General features: G+C 36.7%; 1 protein-coding gene across 1 annotated transcript; it reads left to right on the forward strand.

Moving 5' to 3' along the window:
- The first annotated feature begins 1,778 nt into the window (after positions 1-1,778).
- LOC130572125 (vesicular inhibitory amino acid transporter-like) lies at positions 1,779-26,206 on the forward strand. The gene is made up of 2 exons (XM_057363575.1): positions 1,779-2,087; positions 25,055-26,206. Exons 1-2 carry the CDS (start codon positions 1,779-1,781, stop codon positions 26,204-26,206), a joined length of 1,461 nt encoding a protein of 486 aa, XP_057219558.1.
- The last annotated feature ends 815 nt before the right edge of the window (positions 26,207-27,021 follow it).

Here is a 27,021-nt window from a genome sequence, read left to right on the forward strand (position 1 = left end):
GTTTATTTAATCTGAGTAGTATCTACATCTATCATAGAGCATTTCTCTCAGAAATCTTCCAGAACCTTCCTAGTGGAATGGTTTCCATTAAAGGTGAACTAAACTAAGGTCAAAATTTGCTGTAAAAACCACTGTGATATTTTCAAGTGCCTTCCAGGTCACCCCGGAAGATCACTGTATGTTTGTGAGATGTTTCGCAACATTCATTTCAGTCTTCAGAATTACAAATATATGGGTATTTTGACAAGTAAGCAACAGGTTTTGTTCAGTTCAGGTCAAAAACCAGCAGATTTCACAATGTGGAAAAGAATTCTCTGGATCATTGGGTGACAAACCCATGGATTTGACATATACAAGTGTCAGTGAYGAGGCTTGAACTAGGAAGACACCGGAACATAATTCCATACTAGTAGTGTCTCTGAAATATTTGTATTCTTTAGAACAGGTGATTAAACTGTGGAAAACTTCAGAATGTTAGTTTTCTGATGAGCACAGGAGAAATTTCAGTGTCTGATTGCAAAAGACAGARCACTGAATGTTGTCTCCAGGTTTATTTAATCCTGAGCATGTWAGAAAAAGGAGACAACAARGTSTCCATGATCATTTGGGAAATGRGYAAGYCCTGAGAGTTATTAATGAGACTGCAGTTCATATATGCATACAATATGACAGAAAACTCATTGGTTCAGAATTCTTATTCAGAAATACAAACTTCTAAATTTGTTTTGAGAATTCCTGAAATTTCTGCTAACAGGAAGGGCATGCTAGGACAAGCAAGGATAATCGTGTATCACTGCTCTCACATGCTCCAAGGTCCCCATGATGGCCTTTTATAAGTGAACAATTTTTCAGTGTGATCAGCAGCGTTGTACCAATTATTCGGCTGTTAATGTAGAAAAACTTAGCTTTTAAAACTCAACACTCTTCAGAAAGAAAAAGAGAAGAAGAATGTAGGGCAGGTATAGCAAGTAATAAAAAAAAAGGGGCATAAATAAGCCTAAGATTGTRTAACACTGTTGTCTCTCTCTTTTTRCCTTTCCTTTATAAATTCCATGGGTCATGTCAGGACGGAACAGGATGCTTTTGTAAACATTATTTTTAGGAATTTACAGTGTGRATAATCATAATATATAATTTACATCCATAAAGTAAATGTATCRTCATACCTCCAGGTCTTTCCCCTAATTGCTGCTAGTAATAATGTATAGTAGTTACAAACATGCTAGTTTTCTATTTCTCACTACTTTAAGCTCTATTAAGAACATTTTTAAAGTTCTACTGACCTCTGTAGACACTAAAACACAGCAGAGAATTCTCACACCTGGAAAAGCAAACTTGTTTACATACATTTTCTTAGCAGTCAGTCCATCAGCTCTAGTTTTTAATGAAACATTTTTTTTTCCTTTTGGCAGAACTATTCATTTGTATTAGAAGCATGTATAATTTACAGGAAAAGATTCTTGCAGCCACCTGTAGATGCTTCACGAATGACTGATCTACATAGATGCCATAGGTAAAAGGAAAAGCAATTTGAATTGTAAATTGAAGCTTGCAGAAATCTCGCTGCATTCTGCTCTGGGCAGTATGTTGAAGACCCTGGAGGTATTTCTTTAGCTGCCATTTGAAACAGGCTCCAATAAATGAACCAAGGACAACAGACTCCATTAATCACAGCTGCACTGTCAAGGCTAACCCACCTAAAGGAGTGACAATGTACAACTGCTGCAAACAATAAAGACATGTAATGAAAGGTTTTACTTTTATGTTTGGTATTGAGGATGGCTCACCTGAAGCAGACWATTTCATCTCTTTTCAACTGCTTTAGAGAAACACCATCACTCTTTTTGGGACTGGTGAGATGGGACAGCTGCCTAGACACTGATGAAGAACATGTGAATTTTGCTGGAAGAGATGAACTGAACAGAGCTCACGGTGAGAACAGAGAAGAACCAGATGGACCCCTGAAATTTGAGCTTGATGTTTGTCACCAGGATCCAGAATATAAGTCCCCAGCTCCCTTGCCACCTGCCCAGGTCAAACTGATCACCAGCTGGGAAGCAGGATGGAATGTAACAAATGCCATTCAGGTAACCTTTTATTTCCACACTTACTCAGCTCATCATTTGAAAAACCCGGTCATCACTTCGCCTGCTCTATTTTACTTAGCTGTACCATCATTTTGTGTATTCTAAAAGGTTTCTATGAATTTATTACTCACATATTTGAATCTTTCTGCATAAGATTAGCACTCTGATAAAACAGAGTTCCAAAGGGAAAAATGATACATATGTTATCTGAAGTTTAAAAGGTGTTTAAATTAGGTGAAATTGAAAGGGTGGTGATTGCACCTGTTTTGGAAGTGCAGACATTATCTTTAATAAGCATATTTGAATTCAGTGACAGAGATGTGTGATAGAAATGTGAGGTAAACATCTAATAAAAAGAGGATGGTAAGAGCCAGACTGACGTCAGACATAAATTTACTGAYATGTAAGTTAAACTAGAAATAAATTGAAGCACGAAGCACAAGAAGTGTAATAATACTTGTCAGTGTTAAAGAAAATAGTTAGGTTGAATAGACTGAAAGCATTTGGTCCCAGCATTCTGTGTGGAGTTTGAATATCTTTCCAAATCCTTAAATTTAGCATTAAATTTTTCAGAATCTTTTTCTCACTTTTCATGATTCATTTCCTTACATAATTCTATCATTACCGCTAACTTTCTGTCTGACATGGTAAGAAGAAAGCAGCATCCACAGACACATCTAGTCCCAGTAACTATTGCTTAAACACTTTTTTTATGCCACTTTAATTATAGAAAAATAATCCTTCCAGTGTCACACAAGTCTGACTATGCCSAAGAACATTTGTTTACATACCCAGTTCATCCCTCAGCTCGGCAAAGGTGGGGAAAAAAAAACATATTTCTAACCCTGGTGCATTTTCAATCATGAGCACCRCCACATGAGAGCCAGTGCAATAACAGGGCACAGTAGCATGTCATACTCTGAAAGTGTTCAGTTACGAATAAAAGTGTGAAGYCCTAAAATACCCCAACTGCATTCTAGTAACACATTTTATCTTCAGTCCCCCTCAGCAGCATCTAGTCAGGACAGGAGTCTGGGATGAGAGACCATTGTCTCTGTGAGTTTTGCATTTSATTTCACCRAAGCCAAGATTTCATTCTGGRAGTCAGTTTTGTCAATATTTGCTGYATGACCTTTTGGCAAATCACATTCTCTAACCCCTTGTTTTCCCTTGTGAAAAACAAAAATAATAATGCCTCTGTAAATACACCAAAGTGCCCCAAAAATCCTAAATATTGTTGTGTATAAAATTACTGTTAATTATTAATATTGTAACTTTCAGTTAAAAAACAGACTGGTAACAGGTTTTAAAATACAATCAAAYATGCAGTTACCTATTTAAAATCAGGACAAATTCAAGCTAAATTACCCAATCAGACCAGTAACTATGGTCTTAGTCAAAACTCTCAGCATGCTGAGTGTTGCCTACCTTGGCTCTCATTTGGTCAAATATTTTAGAAATTAGCATTWAAAGAGCAGTTGGCTACAGCTGTATTGAGGTTTCCTCCTAAGGCAGGCTGAATTCTGCAAAGCCTGGAAACTGCAGATTCATTAATAGTGTGACCAAAGTATCCTAATGGCACATTATTAAAATGTGTGCATGTGCAACCACATATGTGAATCTGTGCACACGTATTTGTGTTTTTCCTATTTCCCAATAGCTGGGATTGGGACCAAGTCATTTGGTTTAGAAACAAAGGTTGAGAGCAGAGAAAGGGAAGGGAAAGGCAGGAGAGGAGAGAGGGGAGAATATCGAATGGGCATCTGTCAGTAGAAAATAACAGTTTGAAAACATTTCTGTGAATAGCTTTGAAGAGAAAGTCAGAGTTGTGAACAGAATGATTAAAACAATCCAAACGTTCTTGACTGGTGAAGACAATCTATGATAAAATGACAGTTGTTTTGCCCTACCCAGAGGAAAGGGCAGAAGTGTTTTGCATGGCAATTAGAGGTAAACATTTCAGCAGAATTTTGAAGTGTTCTAAACAGTTGCTCCAGTGAATACAATTAGTCTAAAATGGAAATTATTTCTCAATCCAGATTTATTATGGGAGCGATTAAATCTTTGGTCTCTGAAATTACACTGAAGGGTTTTCTCACGGTGTTTTAAATATAAGTATTTCCAAACAAACTATAAGAGATTTTTATTTTGTTCATAACTTGAGCTGAAAAAAATATGCACTTTTGGTGCTGATACTGTATGTGTAAATGATTGCTACAGACATGTAAGTTTCCAGGGAAACATGTTTCGTATTCCAGCACTGCRCAGGCAAATCAAAACCTGTGTTCAGTTAATCTGGGTAAGGACAGAGACATAAAGCTGAGTTAATTCAAATCAGAAAATATATAGCATCATCTGGCAGTATGATCCAAGTTGCATTTGTTTGTATGTACCAATAAAAGACCAAAATTATTTGTATAATGGTGCTGGATAGATAAGCAAAGCAATAGTCACAAAGAAGAACGTAGTTAAATTCTAATGGTGCAGTATTTCACAGCAGAATGAAATGACASTAAAGGCTATTTATTTGCCAGTCACATGTAGTAGAATTTTTACAAACATTATGGAGAAAGCCAAAGTAAAAGAAAAAGGCATTCAGACAATAGTGTCATGAAGGGGCACAAGAGGTGGAAAAAAAAACAATAGAGAAAGAGAAAAAAAAAAAAAGGAAAGAAGTGAAATAATGTTAATCTCACCTATAATTTATACCTGTGTGATTTATAGCTGTAACTTATACCGTTGTGAGTCGATCTCCACTTAGGTCTTGGGAGGACCTAGCAGTGGAAAAAACCAACCCCTTTACCAGAAAGCTTCAAGTGACATTCAGTACTATGATGCCTCAACAATCTTTAAAATATCCTTTAAATGCAGACTAATAATATTGCACAATTTTTCTCTGAATATTTGGTAAAACATGTTGTGTCAAATCTGTCTGGAAAGCAGCTTAACAGGAAAGGACCTGGGGGTGCTGGTCAGCAGCAGCTGAACATGAGCCAGCAGTGCCCAGGTGGCCACAAAGGCTGATGGCATCCTGGCCTGTTCCACGAATGATGTGACCAGCAGGACCAGGGTAATGATTGTCCCYCTRTACTYGSCACTGGGGGRCCACACCTCAAATCCTGTGTTCATTTTTGGGGCCCTCAGTACAACACAGACACTGAGGTRCTGGAGCATGTCCAGAGTAGGGCAATGGTCTGGAGCACAAGTCCTGTGAGGAGCAGCTGAGGRAGCTGGKRYTGYTCAGCCTGGAGAAAARGAGGCTYAGAGACCTTAAAACTTTCTRCAACTGCCTGAAAGTCAGTGGAAGGTGAGGCTCAGCCTCTTCACCCAGGCAAACAGTGGCAGAATGAGATGACATAGCCTCAAGCTGTGGCAGGGGAGGTTCAGGTTGAACATTGGGAATTATTTCTTCACTGAAAGATTTGATAAGCATTGGAACAGATTGCCCAGAGAGGTGATGGAGTCACCATCCCTGGAGGTGTTCAAGAAATGACCAGACATGGCACTTAATGACATGGTCTGGTTGACAAAGTGGTGATTGATGATCTTAGAGGTCTTTTCCAACTGAAATTATCTTGATTCAATGCATCTGATACCTAATGTTGCCTAACATTCCTACCTAAAATTCATATCCTTCCTTTTGCAAAAAAAATAGGTTGTACAAAAATTGGAAATACCTGCAGCAGGGGAAATTTYCTTGTTCCATCATCAGAGTAATGCAATAGGGTGCTTGAGTGCTGTGAGTGCTTCCAGCCATAATTAAATTAGTATTATAATCACTATTTTTAAATGTGTCAATAATAAATTACCAATATTTTAGTAGTAATCATAAGTATTCTAATTGTGTTTATATTCTGTGTATTGTACATTTGTTTAGAAAATACTCAAGAATTCAATAATGATCATTTTAAAACCTGAATATCTGTATGTCTTTCACTATATGTGCTTATAACCAAATTTCTGTACTGGGTTCCAATTTAGTTAATTTTAACTTAGGTAACTGCAACTCCAAAACTTAACTGATGCYGAGGAATGGAATTAGCAGACGTGCCTCAAATAATATAAAGGGAAACATCTGAGGGGTGTCTAAACACCCCTCACATTARGCTTTACTGACACAAAATTTAAGCAATTTCTAGATATAAATGTGTGCTTGTGTGCTTATAAAACGGGTTATTAGATGTATAACAATATAAATCCTCTCAGCCTGAACCCTAAATAATTTAGTCATGTTATTTAAACAGCCACTTTGATTTTAACCGTAGCACATGATTTTAAGTATTTATTTTCCAGACATGAGAGCAAGGGTCAATCCTTTCTTGAGCACAAAGCAGTAACTTTCTTGATTTATACATTACATATTGAAGCTGAAGACATATGCATTGAAGATAAAGTCATACTCTGAACTAAATTATAGACATCTCAGAGAAACTAACTTCTGCATTTCRTATCAAGATGTGGTGCTGAGAATTGAAGAGAGATGTCCAATGCTGATACCTAACCTAGGACCAGAAAGTAATTCAAGTTTCAAATGAAAYGTCAGAAAATGACAGCACAAGGTAAAATTCCAAGATAGTAGSACTATTGTGGTGCACATAAAAATTCCAAATAGTGAGTATGATTTTAGCTGAAATGCACCTGCAGTACTGGCAAATTTATTTTTCTAAGGCTTGCAACCACAAACCCTTATAGCCAGAACTGCTGACCCAAAAAAATCTGGGTGAGAGCCATCTAAATTCAGATCTGTTTTCTCTATGATAGAATGTCACCATTATGCAATGCAATTGATAAAAGATTATTTTAGGGGAGAAGACTCTGTAACTAATGTTTGTGCCCCAGTTTTCCCTTCTGATTTCTCTTGAGGGGGGAAAAAAAAGATTCCAGACATACATCACTACTTTCTATAACCTTTTATTTCAGCTCAGGCCCTGCAGTAGGGCTTCTTTTGTGCACATATTCATATAGTTCAGAGAAGGCTGCATTCAAGATATATATCTTCTCTATTCCCAACCCTGTTTCTTATCACAAAAGCTCTTTATCAAAAATGTGTTATCCTGCAACAAAGAAATAACATCTAATTCAGAGAAATCTCTTTATTTGACATGTAAGCATGGTGCAGCAGACCGATTTTGAGTTAAATAACTGCCTTTCCCATAAATCTCGTTAGACAATGCACTTTATCAGTCTGCTTTTTCCTTGGTCAACTGCAAACCCTGTAACATGTTATGAAGGCAGAATTCCTAAGCATAGAGAGAAGCCACATCTAAAATTGTTCCGGGAATAAAAGTTTGGAGGATTCTCATGCATTTAAGTTATTGTTTTGTAAGTTTTGAGTTTTATGTTGCTTGTCACATTATTTGGGTAATGACCATGTGGAGTGGATTTACTTCAGCATATTCTACTGTAGCTATCACAGAAATGCTAGGAGAGTCACATCAGTTTTCCATAGCTCCTCCAATTCAGATTTTCCATCAAGTAGAGACTGTGATATAAAAAAAATCTACAAAATTATTCCTTGGACATACAGATAGTCCCAACCTATGGACTGCTGGTTCAGAGAGCACCATCCGAGCTCTTGAAACCCAGAAAAAACACATGGGTTACACAAGCAACAGACCAAAGAAGTGCTATTCTTTAAACCACATAGCTGTTAAAATGATATATTAAAATATCTTTAAAAGTTGTCCTCACATGCTTGTCCTCACCACATGTTCAAAATTGCATTTCTTAAYAGATGAATTGCAAGAGAGTGACATGAGGTGTCTCGGTGTCTCCTTTATAAATAATTCCAATAGTCTCAGTAGTTTGGCTATGACTGATGTACTTTATAACATAATTTATTATATTGATCTATTTTAAGCTAATTTGCATGTAAGGTTTTTATCTCTGTGAGATGAGACAGAAACATTCTGAAGTATAGTACTCAAAAAAAACCATGGAATTTAACATGCAACCTCAGCCTTAAATTTGAATATCTTTATTATATTGAGTATAAGACAGATATATTTTAAAATATCTATGCTTAACCTATACCTTATTTTATATCTTTGACTGATTTTTATATGAGTTTTATAGACATATCTGTCTAATGTTATATTCTTTTGATAATAGTAGCCAGTAGCGCTGCTGGGCTTTAAGAAATATGAATAATTCTGTTCAGAACCTCAAATTATAACCTTGCATTTCAAGAAAGTATTTATTTGATGCCTGATTTTTAACAATGTCAGCTTTCTATCATTTCCAATAATTTTAGCAGAAACTCTTCTTGTCTTGTACGTTTGAAATCTGTATATTTCAGCATCTAAATTTCCAAGCCACCATATAATCTTGAGTTTGCAAGAAGCAACAACTAAGTCACTGCAATGCAAAGTATATTTATCCTGGGGCTGATGTTCAGTTTGTCACAGTCTGGTAAAGAAAGTGTTGGWGAATTTGCAAGTGACTATTTCTTGTAAGTGAGGACTTCTTGTTGATTGTTCAGCTGTCATATAAGTTTGAAAATTGTTTCACCTGGAAAATCTACTACTATTAATCTTTTGGAACAGCTATTTTATAGATGTGAGTCCTCCTACATRAAGCAGCTGGTAATAGAAGTTGTGTGCACATAAAATGACAACAGAACTAGCGAGTAAGCATACAGCTCTGTGGTAAGCAAACTGGGAGAGACCAGCTCAACTCTTCTCCTTACAGTGATGCTTTCCAGCAAATAATAACATGAACTTTTGCACCAATCAGAATTTGCGAGTTGTTTTAGCATCCTGCCAAATTCARTCTGCCAAGGGATGTCCTTAGTGAGGGCAGAGTCAGAATCACAGAAGATCTCAAGATAAAGGGGAGCCATAAGGACCCATCATTTGTTCCAACACCTTGCTCCAGTACCTGCAAGGTGCAGAGCATGGTCCTKCCCCCAACATTGACACAATTCCTTGGGTGGATGCCCTGGAGGAGTCTGCCAGTATTTGAACTATTTTATATCTCATTCAGCCTAAATACTTCTCCAGTATTTAACCCTGACATATACCTTTAAACCCTGACATTATTCACAGGCCTATCTGCTTTSAGTGGTGTTGTTGGAGCTTAATAGAGTCTGTCAAGTGACAGAGTACAATTTACATGCTCATTTACATATATTTTCAAAAAGGGTGTGTTCATTTCCATTTCTCCCATAACATATGYGAAATAAAGGATACATGTAAGTACCTCAGAAACCTGAACATTGGGTGTCCTTCTCCCAGGCCTGTTTTTTTTCATTTAATCATTAAGAAACCTCCCAGGCACCCAGGAGTTGCCCCCTCTGGTGGTGTTCATGCATAAAAAAARCATTGATACACAGGTAATTTAGAAGCACACACGCACGACACCACTGTTTTTACTTTTCATTGCAAGAATTTTTTGTCTGACATGAATTAATACACAGGGACATGACCATCTTCCTCTGCTTGGCACTGCTRTCCCTAAGCAGGCACACAGCCAATGATGGCAGTCCCTCCTGAGTATCTGCCTTGTGCCTTCCTCCCTGAGGTCATCACTTCCACACACTCAGGCTCTCAGGGTTCCTACACACACAGCTGGTGGACACCACATCCTTCCCCACCTGTGAGTGTGTGGGACTGAAGCAGAGTGTGTTTTTCTGAGCTGGTTCAAGTTCACATCTTATTTAGATCCCCCTGCTGCACACATAAAATATTGGTCTGTCTTTTCAGCAGTCAGTAAAGCAGCTAAATGGAGCTCCTTGTCTTCTATCCAGAGTCTGCCCACACCAGAATTCCTTCTCTGCCTCTCTAAGTCCTTGTCCTTGCTACCATGCAGGCCTGTCATCTGGCAGCATCTTTCAGTCAGGCCTCTTTCTAGATCCACACATTCAGACTGCATCCATGTCCTGCTCATTTTTACTGTAAAACCTCACTGATACATAGTCTGGTTCACCAATCCACAAGGCTAAAATTGATCTGAGCACTAATAATTCCTCACCGGGATCACAGTAACGCACTTTTCACTAGTTTTTCCAAGCTCACCCCATGCATACCCATTCAGAAAGCTGATGCAGTTCCATAACCCATGAGATCACCAGCTCTTGCAAGCACCTCTTCAACCTTCAAATCAAATGCAGGCTGCTCATCTTTTCTATAATAGCCCAYCATTTTTCTTCCTGCATCTATTGACTATGGTCTCTGTTCTTCCAGTTACAATTACCATTTTCAATTTGGTTTATATTTAAACAAGCATTCTTGTGAACTGATATGAAGATATTCCTCTGATACTCTTATAAATGTCTTTTTTGGTGAAAATTGCTGTTATAAACTGAAACCACCATTTGCTCTCTTGACTCACAGTATCTGGTATTGACTCAAGGTTTCCTTGACTCCCGTCTCTGCCTGTATTTGTTTTGTGTAATCTTAGCCCTAGATTTTAAATACTTTGGAAAAGAGACCATCTCTTTGTGCTTTGTTTGCRCATTGCTTTACACAATGGGATTGCATTCAAGGACTTCCAGGTGCTCCAATAATGAAAACAATTTTGAAAGTAAGTCTCAAAATGTTTCCTATTTTACAGAAACTCTTTACAGGATAATGATTGTTCAAATGTAGCCTGTGATAAATCAGCTTGACATTTGATTCAGTTTCCTCTCTTTTTTTCTATAAGGAATTGATTGTCCTTGCTATTGAGACTCATTGTAGGGACTCAGCACAAGATAAATCAGCAAAAGGATGGGATGAGAGTACCATTAGAATATTCAGTCATTAAAATGGGCGTTCCATCTTAAAAATCCAGATGGTCAAGAAAACAAAATGACAGAAACAAGATTTCAAAGATAAATGGATAGTGGAATTATGAAAATCATATTCTTTGAAACAATAAATGTTACCAAAAACAAAGGATACACAACTGTCAGCTGCTTGAAAGCAAATATCCCTTTATTCCACGGGAGAACCCAGTGTGCCACGACTTGTTGCAGAACAAGGATCTYTGGCTCCCTCAGGTGAAGGGAATAGCTGATGTACTTGCCCACTATACTAAAATCAAATTAATCTACCATACTTTTTGTTGTTGTGAATCCCTGAGAACATTTTTTAACAAGCTGAATTAAAACAGATGGTGTAATTTCTCCTCTTTTTTAAATCCATGGCAGGTGACATGGTATTTAAATACACTGTTATTAGGCAACTTTGTGTTTCTGTATCTATTATATTTGGATACTTCASTGTTTACATTTGACAATCAACTTTCAAAACAAAGCCCAAATTACCTATTATAATTATTCACCAGCTTTCTGTGGCTGTTCCTCTCTATAACATATGCCATTGACCACCCATCACTACTAGAAAAAATCTTCTTAAAAGTTCTCTTTCTGTCCCTATTCTTAAACTTATACGGCATGTAAYCTCAACAAATTTGCTTTAATAAATTGTATTTAGACATATAACTCCCCTTCTAGGATAACATTCCTCCCAAGATAGCAAGAASAGAGTGACAGGCAGCAGAAAGTAAAATATTTTGTCAGATGGYATTCCCTTCCTGTTTTTTCTAAACTTCATTCTCTTCCATTAGCAAATTTTTTTTGAAGGGAGCTCATTTTCTTTATGAAGTAAAAGAGTGAGCCCTAGGGTTCGTCAAGGAATAAAAGTTGACAAGCTCAGCATGTGCAAGTGCATATGAGAATTTATTGCTTAAAGTAAAGGACATCTGAATTATTATAATGTGCTGGTAGAATCAGAAATAGTGATGTTTCTCCAGCAGACTTCCCACATGAAGTGGGATTCTTCCACAGAATCCATAGATGGTTAATCCACAGTTTAATGCAGTGTRCATAATTCCTGACAGCAGTAGATTCACTGAAATTGTACAAGCTCTGTCTGAATGAGCAAATGGAGCTATTTGAGAAAATAAAAACCCTAAACACTGCATGTACATGGTATTGAATATAATATGTTTTAACCCAGTTTTAATACAGTAAGCTGTATAAAGCATTTTAACCCTAAAGCTAAAKAAAAGAAATTGTCTTCTATTTGCTTATTTTCTCCCTCTACTCCCCACATACACCATGTTTCTTGGAAGGCAATGTTTCTCTCTGTTCTTGGCCAGTGGCACTAGTTTTGCCATATGTACAATGCTGTGTTACTAAACAGCAACAAAAAATTGAAATTTAATATTTACCTCTCAAAAATGTAAACATATGAGTCAAAGTAAGGAAACATTCACTTCAGCTCAWACAACACAGACTGCTATCCATTTCAGTTTCTCTCAGTCCATTTCTTGAATTGACACAAATARCATAGATTATGTTTTGTACTCTCTACAACAAACATTTTTTGTTGTTTTATGTTATCAGTGGCAATGGCAGTTTCAGGTMTTTTCCTTTACTCTACATTAATATTTCTATTTATGATGTCTTTTTATTGCTGTTTTCCCATACAGAATCATGTTTGATTCAGGCTAGTTCCTTCATGATAAGCAGAGAATTCTTTTTCTTTTCAGTTTTAAAACCCATTCTAATTTAATTATTTCAGACTAAATCTGACTRTTTCAGAAACTTTGAATTATTCTACTGAAGCTTGAAAAAATGGGGATRTAAGAATAAAGATTATATGTAATATAGACACAATATATTTTATTTTTGTGAGGAATTTGTTTCTTTTGTTTATAAGAAGTTATCTATTTTTTCTTTTATAATGACTGTTAGTGCTGTCATTTTACTGTCACTCTAGAAGTTGGCACTGAAGTTTATTCYATCTCACTACATTTTGAACCAGTTCTCTTGTCTCACTGTCTGCACGATTTCTGCAGCTCCAAATGACATCTCCTCAGCCACCTTCCCTTAAGGGACTCGAAAATCTCCTTCTAGGATTTAATTGGAATCTRGAGTTTAAAATGTGTTCTCTACTCCTGCCCTTGTTGCCTTTACTTGCCTGCTGGTTTCTTTCACTTTGGCTGGAAAGCCAACTGCTCTCAGACAGAGCTCTTTCTTTTACACTTTTTGTTGTTGTCATCTCAGGATAAAAATAAAATACCTCCACAAAACTGTAGGCTTCCCTCTGCTCCTTGGGTAGGATTTCAGAGACTTTTTACTACCTCCTAAATTGTGAGGAGCTGCCATTCCACCCCTGAAGGTTTCCTTTCCTAATCAGAAAGGATAATCAGCTGCATAATGCATATTTTCCCTCTAGCATTCTTATTCCTGACTTATGCTTAGAGTCAGGCACTTTTCACATCCAGTCATTTTCCCTCACAGCCTGTTGCCCATCTTATTCTCCTGCCCCTTGTTTCTACCTCATATGGTTCACAGCCTCAAGTTCTAGTGTTCTGCAGTTTACCTGATGCCACTTTTCCCCCCTCTTCCTGCCTCCCCTGGTGCAATCATGTGCCCGAGTTATCCAGGTTCTTGCTCTTCCTTTGCTCTTCCAGGACTTGCCACCATCTCATGGCCTTTGTGAAGGAATTCCCCTGACTCTGTAGATGACAGAGAGTGACACTGGCATCTCTGATGATTTTTCACGCACCCTGAAACAAGTGCCCTACACTGTTGGAACACGTAGTCATCTGGTGATCCTTATTTCTGTCCATCCTGTCTGGAGTTATCACATCCCTTCTGACTCAGACACTGTGATTCTGTGACCAGCATTACATTTTGCTGTGTTTAGGTAGGAGKGGTTAGGAATCCCATTCCTAATAGGAGTGCATCAAACACAAGGTGCATTTGTCACGTGTGTTTCTTCTGCTACTGTGTGCACTTATTCATTGATTGCCTAATTTAGACATAAGATGGGTGAGATTAGCCCAGTTCATAGAAATTAAGAAGTTATAATTTCCTTTGATACTAAAGACACTAAAAAACAGTCACTTTAGTAACTTTAGCTATAGCCACTGAGTTTTCGCCTAAAATTTATTAATTATACCTTGTGAATACATTTTGATTTTGCTAAAAAAWTTAAATGTAAGAAATGAAAGTCATTTAGGAGAAAGGAACATAAACTAAATGCAGCCTCAAAATCAATTTCTCAAATGTAAAATCATTACAGATCTCAGCACCAAAATACGAGCAAAGGAGAGATCCAATAGAGGAGAGAAGTTTTCTGTGCACTATCAGAATGACTCAGGTTGAGAAAATAGAGCAAAACTCTTTTAAAAAATATATGACCATTTACAGCAATTACTTAGCTAACTTTGTTTTAATAATGAAAGAAGTGTTTTTGTTTCAATCCATACAGAAGTTTTTGTATCTAAAAGTTAAGAACAAACCTGAGGTCCTCATCAAAGGTCAAAAATAATCAAGGTCCCCAGTTGTTCCCTCAGCTTTTGTCTTTCCAGTGCAATTGTAGACTAAGGAAATAAATGGGATAAAAAAAAGGGGAAAGTAAAACAAAACAGACAACATAGACAAGGAATAAAGGARTATTACTTATTTCGTAATTCTAGTTCTTTTTTTCATGGGTCACTAGARGTCAAGGGCCACTGCATAACAGTCTGTACAACAGAATGAGAAATACATCCTCAAGTATAATACTTAAAGTATTTTACCTCTAGAGATCTTAAAAAGACATTTTCAGTGTGCGTTTTATGCATCAGATGTCTGGTTTCACAATGTATAACAATATTCAATTTTTTTTTAATTTAAATGAGAGTTTACCTAACTTTGCTTTTATGAAGAGTGCTCAGAGCATGCCATAAAATCCACTCACATTTCTTTTCTGACCTTTATTATTTTTCTCTTTGTTATTAATTACGCACATTTGGGAAGGTTTGTCTAATCTACTTAGAATTAGTGAAATTATTCTACCTTGTTAAGCTTTAGAATGATGTGATCTTTATGTCATTATAGGACACAGACATCTCCATTATCAGAATTCATTTGCAACATCAACTTATCTGTATCTGTGCATGATGAATTATCAGGCAATAAAATCTGTTGCTGCTTCTTTTATCTTAAAGGTAGAAGTCTTCAGGAGTGCCACAGAAGTTTAAGTGAGGTTAAGAGAGGAAAAGCAGCAGAAATTTGTTTATACCCAGCCTAATGGTAACGCAGCATTATTTTTTCACGAATTGCTGAGGAATATAGTATGATACTCTGTATCATTTTACTGATTCCTGGAGACCAAACATAATAGTATGCCACTATTTATGTCTTTCATCCAGACTGTTAATTATATTCTCCCCAGGCAGTGCTCTAAGACAAATTTCCCCTTTATATATTGAACTCTAGGGGTCATTATAGCTTGAGYAAGAGTCCACCTAAATTTGATGGTTAGGTCTGTGCTGAGGAAAGAATGGATAATATCAGTCAGGGGAGGATTCAGTCACCTTTTATTCTGCATAAAGTCATAAAATCAAATCCTATGCAAGTGTTCAGAAAATACAATTCAACTTCTAGAAGATGTAACCTGGCTTCCTTTTAGCTCTCAGAGCTGCATAAGTTTTTTTTTTTCCAATGAAAATTTCTGTTATTTTCTTCCATTTCCTCTTCAGCATTACTTGTTAAAAGTGACAAGAACTGTGGCTTGTCCCATACAGGCAGCATTCAAGAAACACTCCTAACAAGCCAAATACTTTCTCACAGCTTGWGTCTGAACTTTCTAGGCACTTTAATTCTTCCTTTTGTTGACTCCCCACTGCTTTGCTTTGTTTGTAGTCTCTCAAAGTCCCCCTCTGCCTCCCCTCAAGCTCTTTGGACCATATGTTGATGGAATTTWCTTGCATGTTGCTGTTCTGAATGCTTGGATTACTTGCCTGCCTTTAGGTAAATCCTGAGCTGTAGTGAGAGAAATAGGTAAGGGAGTCCATGTTGTTCRCCATCACTAACTTTCAGAGTAATGTTTGTTTTAGCTTTAACTGCCTTACTTTTTTCATATTTTTTTTTCCTCTCTGCTACATAAAACATAATAAAAGCCTTCATTCTTTTATGAAAGCCTGCTTTCTCCTTTGGGACCAAGCAAAATAATGTTTTCTTAAAAGTTAATTTGCTTGGGAGATTTTCTTYGTGTGATTCAGTGCATTCTTGCAGAGAGCTCTGGATTTATGCAAACTAACATTTTCCATCAAATCGTGAGGAATTAAACATCAAGCATATTTCGGTTTTGAAACAAATATTTAAACCAATAGTAAAACCAATGGGATCAGCTGTCACATTTAATAGCAGCAATTTCTTTTATTTTTTTTCCTTGTTTTCCCAGACATTTTCTTTCCTCTGTTCAYTTTTCTTATCTTTAGGAGATTCTTAAGACTAATGTGGCCACTAAAAGGAGAAAAATATCAGTGGCTTCTATCAGTCAAATGGACACATACATTTTGCTGTGCAGACCATGCAGCTTCTTTACCTGCTTAACTTATCACAGTATCTTCTGAGCAGTCTATATCTGCCTTATCATCTGCTTAGGGTACCTGRAAGATTGACAGGTAAGCACTTCTAAAGTTTCTGTCAGTGTATAAKGCAATTGAGGGCATTAATCACAGAATAAACACCTTAGTCACTGTCCTCCCTGCAGCTGAAACAGGCTGGCACTGGCAGAGAGAAAGAATAAGAAAAATCAGGAAAAACAAGATTTCTGGGGTCTAATTCAACCATCCCTGAAGTTAAAGGAAGATTTTTCACTGACATGAGAGGAGATGGATCTGCTGCTAAGGTCAGACAGGCCATAGACAATATTTGAAGTTTTCCACAGAACAGCTCATAGTATTTTTGAATTCAAATTCGGCTGAGCTGTGAACAAACTGTGAAGTGAGTGGGAAAGTAGATGAATTCTTTTCCTGACATCTGTAGAACAGTGCCAGGAGTTTGGGTAGCCAGCCAGGGAAATGTAAATTTTTACTGCTGTGAAAGTAATAGGATATAACTGATATTGCAAATACATGATGGGATGATCTATGCACCTGGAATTTAAAAATAATTAGATAAAGCATGTTTACCTAAAAAGAACAGAAGAAAAAGAAATGAGGGTGGCATTCTGTGTCAGAGAGATGATTACCTGTGTTAGAGCTATTGTCTGGAAAGAAAAATTGTACCGTTCTTGGCAACTTCGGTTTTAAAGACCTATAGTAGATGTTGTACCCAGTGTGTAGTAAAACACCATTGACATTTCTAAAAATTATAATGATAATTATCTAACACAAAAGGTATTGAACCTAGCATAAGATAATTCTATTTTGAGCTTCATTACATTGGATAAAGATGAACAAATTGGAGGATCTAATTACATTAATTATGGGAAAACAGAGGACAGTAATATATCTACTTGGTACTTCCAAAGTGAATTTTCAAACCTGGAGAAAATTATGGGAGATAATTGATTAGGAAGAATAAATACAGACAGTGCATTGGGAAAGCAATTTTAAAGTTGTTTAACAAGAATTTGTGAGAGGTTCAGAAGCCTCACCTCATAATTAAGAAACAGTATATCATCATAATTAAGAAACAGTATACCAATGTATTAAAACCATTCCTACTTCAGGAGTGAAGTGTATGTATCAGTTAAAATTTTAAATATATATATATTTCAAAAGGGAGAAATAAAAGGTGAAAGTAATAATTGTATATTATGAACAGTAGCAAAGAGAGGAAAATATGAATCTCCCAGGAATTAGGCCGATAAGAAAAGGATTTTTAGGAATAAGGAAAAAGAAGCTAGGTTTAGTGTAAAAAATTGAAACAGAAATACTAATTGTGGCAAAAAATAAGTATAAATRGAATCGTGTGTCTATCTATGTAACTGTGTATGCTTGTCTGAAAGTACCAGTGAAAACAGCAGAATGAAGTTAAAAGGGAAGGTATGTGTTAACTGCTACAGARCAGAATATAAGTGATTCCATTAAAAAGGAGAGGTAGAAAAACCCACTTAGRGATRAATGTTGGGGGAACCAAGTAGAAGACRGTATTTATAAATCATGCAGATATGATTAACAGCACATCTTGAAAGTCAGGGATTTTGCCTAATATTTATGAGGAATGAGACAAAATAATGAGGCAAAATATCTAAAACTGCATCCGTTCCAGAAGAGTAAAGAAGGTAAATTAAAAATCTGTTTGTCATCRCTATCCAAAAAGAGCACCAGAGACATAATGAGCACTGGACTGATGRCATCCCTTGTCCCCCTTGGTGCACACAAATGAACCTGGCCAAGTCACTGAGACACAGACACCGAAATATTGTGGATGTAAGAAGGGGAAAAATTAACTTAGACATTTTCTAATGTAAGATCACCTTCATCTTCTCTGAGATCTCTCACTGAGTTTCACGACACTGATTTCCTGCATTAGAAGGTGGAGGCTCTAAAACTGTTATCTCTGAAAAATAGATGCAGCTGTTCATAAGTAGTTCCTGTAGAGAACCAAGAGGACGTGGTCATAGAACAGAAGGCTGTATATTTTGTAATCTTTCTGAGTAGGTATTCTGCTATTCTGCATCAGACACCCAAAGATTAAGTCTGTGTTTCTACACTGTGTGTACACATTCCATTCTCAGCACGGACGTCTGWGCAAGGAAATTCATCTCAGCTTTGTCTTAAGATAGGTGTGAATTTGAAATTGATGTGCCTGATTTTTCCAAGCTTGGACATGGACAATTAACTATGAGATAATCACAGTTCTTATTTAAAATGGATGTTAAAATGCATCTCAATAATATTTTCAAGGCAGAATATCCAGCAAGTTTTCAGTTGGGGACATAACAAAAGATGCATCTCACCAGGTAATATTCTTATTCGATTGCTATTACACGTGGAATTTTCAGGAGATTGTGGATATCATCCCAATATTTAAAAAACCATATAAATTCTGACTAGTGAAACCTGGCACCAATGCTAAGAAAAATAATTTAATTGTTAATACAAGTTTTAATTGATACAGAATAAAAAGCTAGAAATGTAATTAATGTCAATCATTACGTTTCTGGAGAATGACTTCTCACAGTTCTCATTAAACACACTTCAAATAATTCTTTTATAACATTGTAATTTAGGCAATGAAAGATAAATAATATATTTACACTTTTAAAAGGAATTTTGACACATTAATTCACAACATGCTGATTTAAAAATTAGTGYAACCACAGAGTACATCTTAAATGGATTAACAACACCCAAAGTGACAGGTTCCMAAAAAGTAACTGTCAGTGTGGATGTATTGTCAAAGGAATGAGTTTCTGGCAGGGTTTAGGAGGTTAGCTGGTAGAAGAATCACCATCTGATCCAATATTATTCAATATAGTCAACAAGTTTGGAAGAAGATACAAAATCGCTCATGCTCACGGTCATGACTGAGAAAGGAAGAAGACCAGCGTGCAAGTATCTTTCTTATCATGGCATGAGATTAAGGGATTTGCTATGTTTTTTAATTTATTACTAAKAAATCTCCTTCTTTATATAAATACCACAGCCAACAAGGCTTACATCTGTTTGGGAAAATTATTTATTTCAAATAGCAACCAATCTTAAACAATATAATTAAACATTTTATGGAATTCTACTGAAAAGCAGGGATCTTGAATTTATGTCCCTACTCTTCCAAGAAGATTCAACTAGGACACTTTCTGGTATAGTTTTTATGTCTAATCCATGTTCATGCAAGGAATCAAATGCATAGTTGGGGAAAATAGTCAGACTCAAATGAACCATTCCAGTGGAGTAACTACAGATGGTGAGGAGTGCAATCTGAGCTAATTCGACAGTCTGGCATATCAGCATGTATTCTGCATTTAAGAGATTTGTCCTAATGGAATAATTTTCAGTTAAATTCTTCTTAATTTCTTAATTTATTTTTCCATGTGATTAGGTCTTAAGGTGACATAATTTTCTCTATCTCTTTTTTTTTTTTTTTTTTTTTTTTTTTTTTTTTTTTTTTTTTTTTTTTTTTTTTTTTTTTTTTGCATTTCTTTTTTACTCCGTTTTATTTCATTGTCTTTTGCTATGCCTCAACTCTGACCGTGATTTGATCTTCTTGACTTTTTAATTACCTTTCAATTTGCTTTGTTTTTTCAAAATGTCATATTTCAGGTTAAAACAACCCATAAACCAAAATATTTTTCTTGAGACTAAAAGCTTTAAAACTGAATATTAAGAAATTCTGATATTCTTCTCAGAGTGCTCGTCCATGCTTGCTTTTCAATTTTTTTAAACACATTTTATTCCTTGGGGAGGTGCTTGCCCTGAGGTGAAGGAATACGATAACAGTATGATAGTAGAAAGCCCATTTTTTTGTATTTAAAACTRATCCAGCTGTCAGACATTTTAAAATAAGAAGCCAGCCTTGCTGATGTGGAAACACACACATGTAGTTCAAACATTGTAGTCAAATCATCAACAAAGTGTTTTGATATGCTGTTGTAATTTGGAATTCCTGTTTTGCTTGACTTTTTTTGTAAAAGCAGTTGTAGGTGAATTGGTGATTCCTGGTGACACCTGTCATACCTGGATTTTTCTGCTTGGGGGTACTTGATGAGGCAAAGAGTTGCTGGCTGATTCTGATCTTTTCTTATATMCTCTTTCCACTCTTTTCCTTGCTATTTCTTCAAAGGCTGGTCACCAGCTGAGCCCTCAGTCCTTTCTCCTGCCTTGGCCCAGCTGCCCATGGCTAAGTCTGCTCTGGATATTTTGGCAGGACCTCCACCCAGGCACACAGATTGACAAAGAACAATCCACTCCCATCCTCAGTCTAGAGCAAAAGCACTCAAGCCTTGCAAACATCTTGGGCAGATGCACTTCTGGGCAAGTTTGGGCTCCTTTCCTGCTCCGTTCCTGTGATGGAATGATGGTAAATAACACAGTCACTCAAGATGCTCCAGGACAGAGGATTGTTTCAAAAATTCCATCTCCTCTGTCCCCAGATGCGGGAGTGCTTTTTCCTGTGATATTTTACTCCATAAACAGATCTCTTTATAACAGCATATTTAGGGCTAACACATTTGACTTTGCTCTAGAACGGCTGGAAATAAAACCACTCAGACTAAAACACTTTCCAGACAGAGCGCTGAGACTCAAGAGTTATGAGGCAATTTAGGGAACAGTTCCTTTTGCTGCTCATTTTTAACTGATGCCTCACAGCTAAGGCTGTCTATGCCATAATTTGGACATGAGAAAACAGGATCAGAAGATTCAATAAAAGCAGGTGCTGGGGCCATGCTGGACAAAGTGTACAGTGAAAAATGGTATGAGAATTATCTGAGTCCCTTCTCCACTAGCAAGGAATCAGCGAAATATTGTGCGAATATCAGCGAATATCATGCTCTATCTGCATTCTCTGTGCACTCACTTTTCATGAAAGGGGCACAAAAGAAACCTTCATCAATATCCATGAAAGGATTTCTTTATGGAGGAGGAATTTTCCACATAAAAGTCACTTTTTCACATAAAAGTTGCTGAGCAGCTGCGGACCAGAGGATACRGCCTGTACCTGTTATATTACACTGACAGTAAAATAATTTATTAAGGATATCTTTTTCTTAGCTAAACTATTTAAACTTGACAATGTTCAGGAAATTGTCCTAACCAAAAGGGTTCCTTTGGAAAGGTAAGATCAGGMGAGAAGATACAAAATGAATTTTTAAATCTGGAGAAGTCACATTTGTTCTTGTGACCATCACTTACATTTTTTCATTATTTTGTGGAAATTTGACAATTATCTTGGTGTTATTATTTTCTATTTTAAATAGAAAATAAACATTTCTGGAAAGGCAAGAAAAACACTCTTCTTTGACCACAGACATAGTTACTGTATTGGCATATTCAGTGTCTCATTTCTCTCCAGTATCCATGCTCTATATCCAAAAAGCTGTAAAATCAGTTATGTCCACAATGTTTGCTTTCTATTAGTAATTGAGAGCTGATGTTTACAAACTCTGGGGAAAAAAGATGACAAAGAAAAACTTAGAGTTTTTGTAGAAATGTTCACTTTAGAAATTCTAAACTCTAAACTTTGGTATAGACAACCACTGATATATATTTTTAAGTATATATATATATATATATATATATATATATATATACAGGGTTTGTTTAATAAGCTCTAAATTAAAAAAATAAAAAAACAATCAACCCAAAAACTCCCACCACTGTCCTGTGGTCTGTGTTAGGTACTGAACTAAATTATTTGTTATAAACAAGAGCAAGGAGATGTTAGAGGTCAGAATTATGTTGTGCTCTGATTAAACTAACAATTAAGCATGGAAAAGCAGACACCTGTGGGGAGGGCTGTAAATGGCTGTGATAATGTCTCTCAAAGCCTTCTGCCTTAAGCTGAGGTTGGTCATCTTAACAGACCAAATTCAGCAGGGGAGAAGCCATTGTGTGGGTAAGGCCTATGCCAACACTTACCTGCAGGTTAATTATAAGTGACCCTTTGGGTCAGCAGATGCCGTTTGAACTCCCAGCTGCAGATTAGGCAGCAAAATAATAAGCTGTGAGTATGGAACAAATGAGATAAGCTTGGGAGAAACTGCAAGGAACTGAGAAAACATCATTGTTCTTATGTTAATACGGAAGACTACTCTGTGGCTTTATCTTCTTGATTTTTTCATAGACTTGGTTTATTTGTGATGCTTTTAAACTCAGTCTGTTATGTAAATGTTCTCCAAGGATTGTTTTCTTAGGAAAGAACCCAAATTCAGTTTTTTAGGCAGCTATCTAACTTTCCAGTCAGTGAAAGCCGTGATTAAAAATGGCACCATAACAAAAGCTACTGTTACATGTGTGCTACCTGCAGCCTGGATGCAGCCAGATTCCTGGTCTTTTTAAGAAAGTAGATTGCTTGATGGCAAAAATGGTAGAATTTTGAACACTCATGTGAAGTTCATGTACAAAAGAAATGCTAATTGCAATGGAAGGTAATTGGTTCATGAGAACTGTATTAGACTGGAAACACTGAGTGGAGAGATGTGGGTGACTAAGTACCACAATCTGTGTAGTTGAACGTGCCAGCTCCTAAATGAAATGGCATCTGTGACTTRTACAAAACCAATGCTGTAAATGAAGCCATGGAAAACAACCAARAAAAGGTGTCTGGTCAATGGCTTGATTATTATTTCAGTAATAATAACTGAGGTATTTCTGTTTCAACACATGAAGCTATAGACCTTTCTAACTGAAATATATTAGTGCATGTATTTAATATAATTCTTCCAGCTCTAATTCAGCTGAAAGCTAAGATATCTGCATCTAGGATGAACCCTGGTGAATTAGGCAATGCTGCCCTTTCATATGATAGGTATCCTGTTTTTCTCATTGACTTAGAGAAAAAGCACTGCTTTAATTGAAGGACTTCTTTCTTTCCTGGTTGATACTTCCCCCACAATCTGCCCAAAAAGAACTTCTATTCTGTGGCTGAAAGAGRAGAATACTTTTTATATGTTGATGGTTATTCAGTGTTTTAAAAAATGCTTCTCTTCAGAGCCCTCCTTATGGATCAGGCTTGGAAGTACTTAAATCACTTAGGAGTGGGGTGCTGAGTATAAGCCATACAAACCTTAGACAGGCACCTGCCTCCTTGATGAGTTCCATGAATGATGGGATCTTAGGCTGCCTTCACAGACACTGTGTGAAGGGCATAAAACCTGAGGGAGTTGATGGAAAACACCAAAGGCATAAGCATGCCTGAAACTCCGAAGCCCTACATGACCTCATGGCCATGATTGTGGATGGTAGGATTTATACCATTAAGCTCACCTCTTCTGCTTTGGCTCCTGAAATTTAACCGCACTGCCCACTCAGGAAGTGAGAGAAGAGTGGATCACCCCTTCTGTGAAAGAACCTGTTTCTGTTGGGGGTTCACAGGTCTAGCAGAGCAGATAAGGTTGTTCAAGTTTAGTCAGAAATAGAGTCTAGGTGTGTTTGGTCCAAATCAACTCCTTCTGTCAGGCCAGGATAAAAAACATGAGCACAAATACTCTGATTTCATCATGTCATAGGTGCAGTAACAAATATTGAAGAAAAAAATCCTGCAGAACTGGATATATTTCTGCAGAACTGTGTTTTGTTTCCTCCTTACCTTTCCTCATTTGTCATGAACAAAAATGCCTGACCAGTCTGACTCATGTGCAATTCCTAATTTCAGTTTTGCAGTATAAAAAGAGAAATATCGCAGAAGCATCTTCCTTAAATTGGACCTTTTCATTAACAACTACTGTTGGCTTTGTGCTGATGGAAATGAAACCACATAAAAGTGTAATTYGTCCCTTAATACAGAGAAGAAAGAGAGAAAAAGACAAAGAAGTGCTCACAGTGTTCTGTGAAAATAAAATTCCTTTTTTTTTTTTTAACAGATAAAACAAGTAAAATTATGTTCTTTTCAAAAAGTGTTTAGTGGGGAAAAAAGAAAAAGGTTTCTATATGTTTTGCATATATTTTTAAGCACCTTAGTAAGTTTGCATAGTCTAGAATCTCAGCAGTGAGAAAAATCACTTCAGCGGTGGACTTAGCAAGAGCAAAGGGCACATGAGGGAAACAGAAGCTGCGGGGGAAGCACAAGCATAGTCTGCTGCACTCTAATGCCATTTTCTCTCTGGAGGTCTGTTAAAAATTTTTAGACTGAAGAGAATTGTCATTACTGAATCCATCTACACTGCTATTTTTAATTGGAGTGAAACTTATACAGATGATGCTTGWGATGCCTAATTTTACTGATACTGAACCTGTTTCATTAATATGCATGCTGACTGAATAACTAACTATGAACCTTCTAAAATGTGCTTCTAATCACATCAGCGTTAAATATTAACTAGAAAGCTGACTCTATCATTCAGTCACATTCTCATTTTCCCAGCTTATCATTACATGTGTGCTGACAGAAGTTGTTACTTTTGCTGGTAATTTCGTTATCATAAATAAACACATTTCTCATGATTGTTACTTAGCAGAATGGAGCAGTACATACAGCATGCAGCTGGGTGAAAGCAATGTTCCATGGAGGACAGGTTTGGGGATACAACTTCTAGCAAGCATTTTGCCTCAGGGATTTTGTGCTATCTTTTTTCTCTCTTTTTCCTCTTCAGGGAATATTTGTCCTAGGATTGCCGTATGCTCTCCTCCACAGTGGATACAGTGGTCTGCTTCTTCTTGTCTTGGCTGCTGCATTGTGCTGTTACACAGGCAAAATTCTAATTGATTGCTTGTATGAAGAAAATGAAGATGGACAACTGGTAAGAGTGAGAGACACGTACGAAGATATTGCAAATGCCTGCTGCAAAAAGTTGTCTCCCAATCTAGGTGGCATAGTTGTCAATGTGACCCAAGTGGTGGAACTGATCATGACATGTATTTTGTATCTGATTGTTAGCGGGAACTTGCTGTCACATAGTTTTCCRTATGTACCAGTGACTGAGAAAACTTGGTCTGTAGTTGCATTTGTTACTCTGTTGCCTTGTGTATTTATCAGAACTCTCAAAATTGTTTCCAAGCTCAGCCAGCTTTGTTCTTTGGTTCATTTTGTTATCATCCTTGTGGTGATAACTTACTGTCTCACACAAATGCATCAGTGGTCCTGGGCAACATTCAGACTCTCCCTTGAGTTTGAGGACTTCTTGGTATCTGTAGGGGTGATCATTTTCAGTTACACTTCACAAATATTTCTTCCCACACTTGAAGGTAACATGAAAAACCCRGAGGAATTTAGGTGTATGCTAAATTGGACTCACTTTTTTGCCTGTATCTTGAAAACAACCTTTGCACTGACTGCTTTCTTGACCTGGGGTGAAAAGACAAAGGAAGTTATTACTGACAACCTGCCATCATTTCTTGAAACTCTAGTGAATTTATGTCTCTTAACCAAGGCTCTTCTTTCTTACCCTTTGCCCTTTTTTGCAGCCACAGAAATTGTATATTCCTGTATTTCTAAAGGCAACCATCCCAATTACAGATCTCCACTACTTGCTCTGACTGTAAGAGGCTCATTTCTCTTGTTAACTCTGTTGATGGCCATGTTCACACCACATTTTGCCCTGTTGATGGGTTTGTCAGGCAGTGTAACAGGTGCTGCTATGACTTTTCTGCTTCCTTCTCTCTTCCATTTAAAACTTAAATGGAAAAAACTGTCCTTCTTAGAGAAATGTGCAGATATCTCTGTTTTTATTTTGGGCTTCCTTTGTAGCTTTGCAGGTGTAATTTGCTCAGTAAAAGGGCTGCTTGGAGTATTTGGAGGAGTGTAAAAGATTTCCTGAAAGACAAATAAGGACCAAATCTTGTAAAGGCTTTTGCCCTCTTAGTCAGTATATATGATATTTTGTTACTTGGTAGACCTAAGCATACGTTTAAATGTTTGCAGATTCAAGACTTCAACTGGAAAATTACATGGCTCTAAGTAAACTGGAAAATAATGTTCGTAGCCATAAAGTACAAAACTAGGCCTCTTAAAAACATAAAGAAGAAAAGTGTTGGAGATGTTTTAGCATTAAAATAATTGTAAGTAATCTTATAAGGTTTTAGTCATACATGTAATGCACATCCTGAAGTTATTACTGCAAGTGATTCCACCAATTTAACCAAAATTCTTCATAGAGTTAGATACTGTTCAGTCTCAAAGCTAACAAAACTAGCTTACAGGATGTGAGTTAGATGGATCTGTTATTGAAAGTGGATAAAATATTATTTCACATCATTGTAGGTTGCAATTCAACATGTGAACAGAACAAATCAGTGGATTTTAGTTTTTATGTAAGACAAATTCTACTACTTGTTTTTTAAATGAATAGGCAAAAAGAGAGCTCAGTTTAGAACAGCTTTGAAAGGCTGCTTTTATCATGACTTCAAATGGGAATACAGTCAGAATAAAAGGGGCATTCTAACAGTTCAAAGCCATGAAAAAGAGAATTTTTTCTGAAATAAGCTATAGCCAGTGACTGCAGCTTTTCTGCAAGTTGAACTCCTAAGATTCATGTCTCTGCAATGCAGCTCCTCTATTGGTTGGGTTACTAGAAGTCTCGCTGGTAGCATGAAAAAGTTAACATGCAGTTCACTTTCCCTC

Source organism: Malurus melanocephalus, unplaced genomic scaffold (assembly GCF_030028575.1).
Source record: "Malurus melanocephalus ecotype Western Australia unplaced genomic scaffold, MMel_1.1 scaffold_29, whole genome shotgun sequence".
NCBI lineage: Eukaryota > Metazoa > Chordata > Aves > Passeriformes > Maluridae > Malurus > Malurus melanocephalus.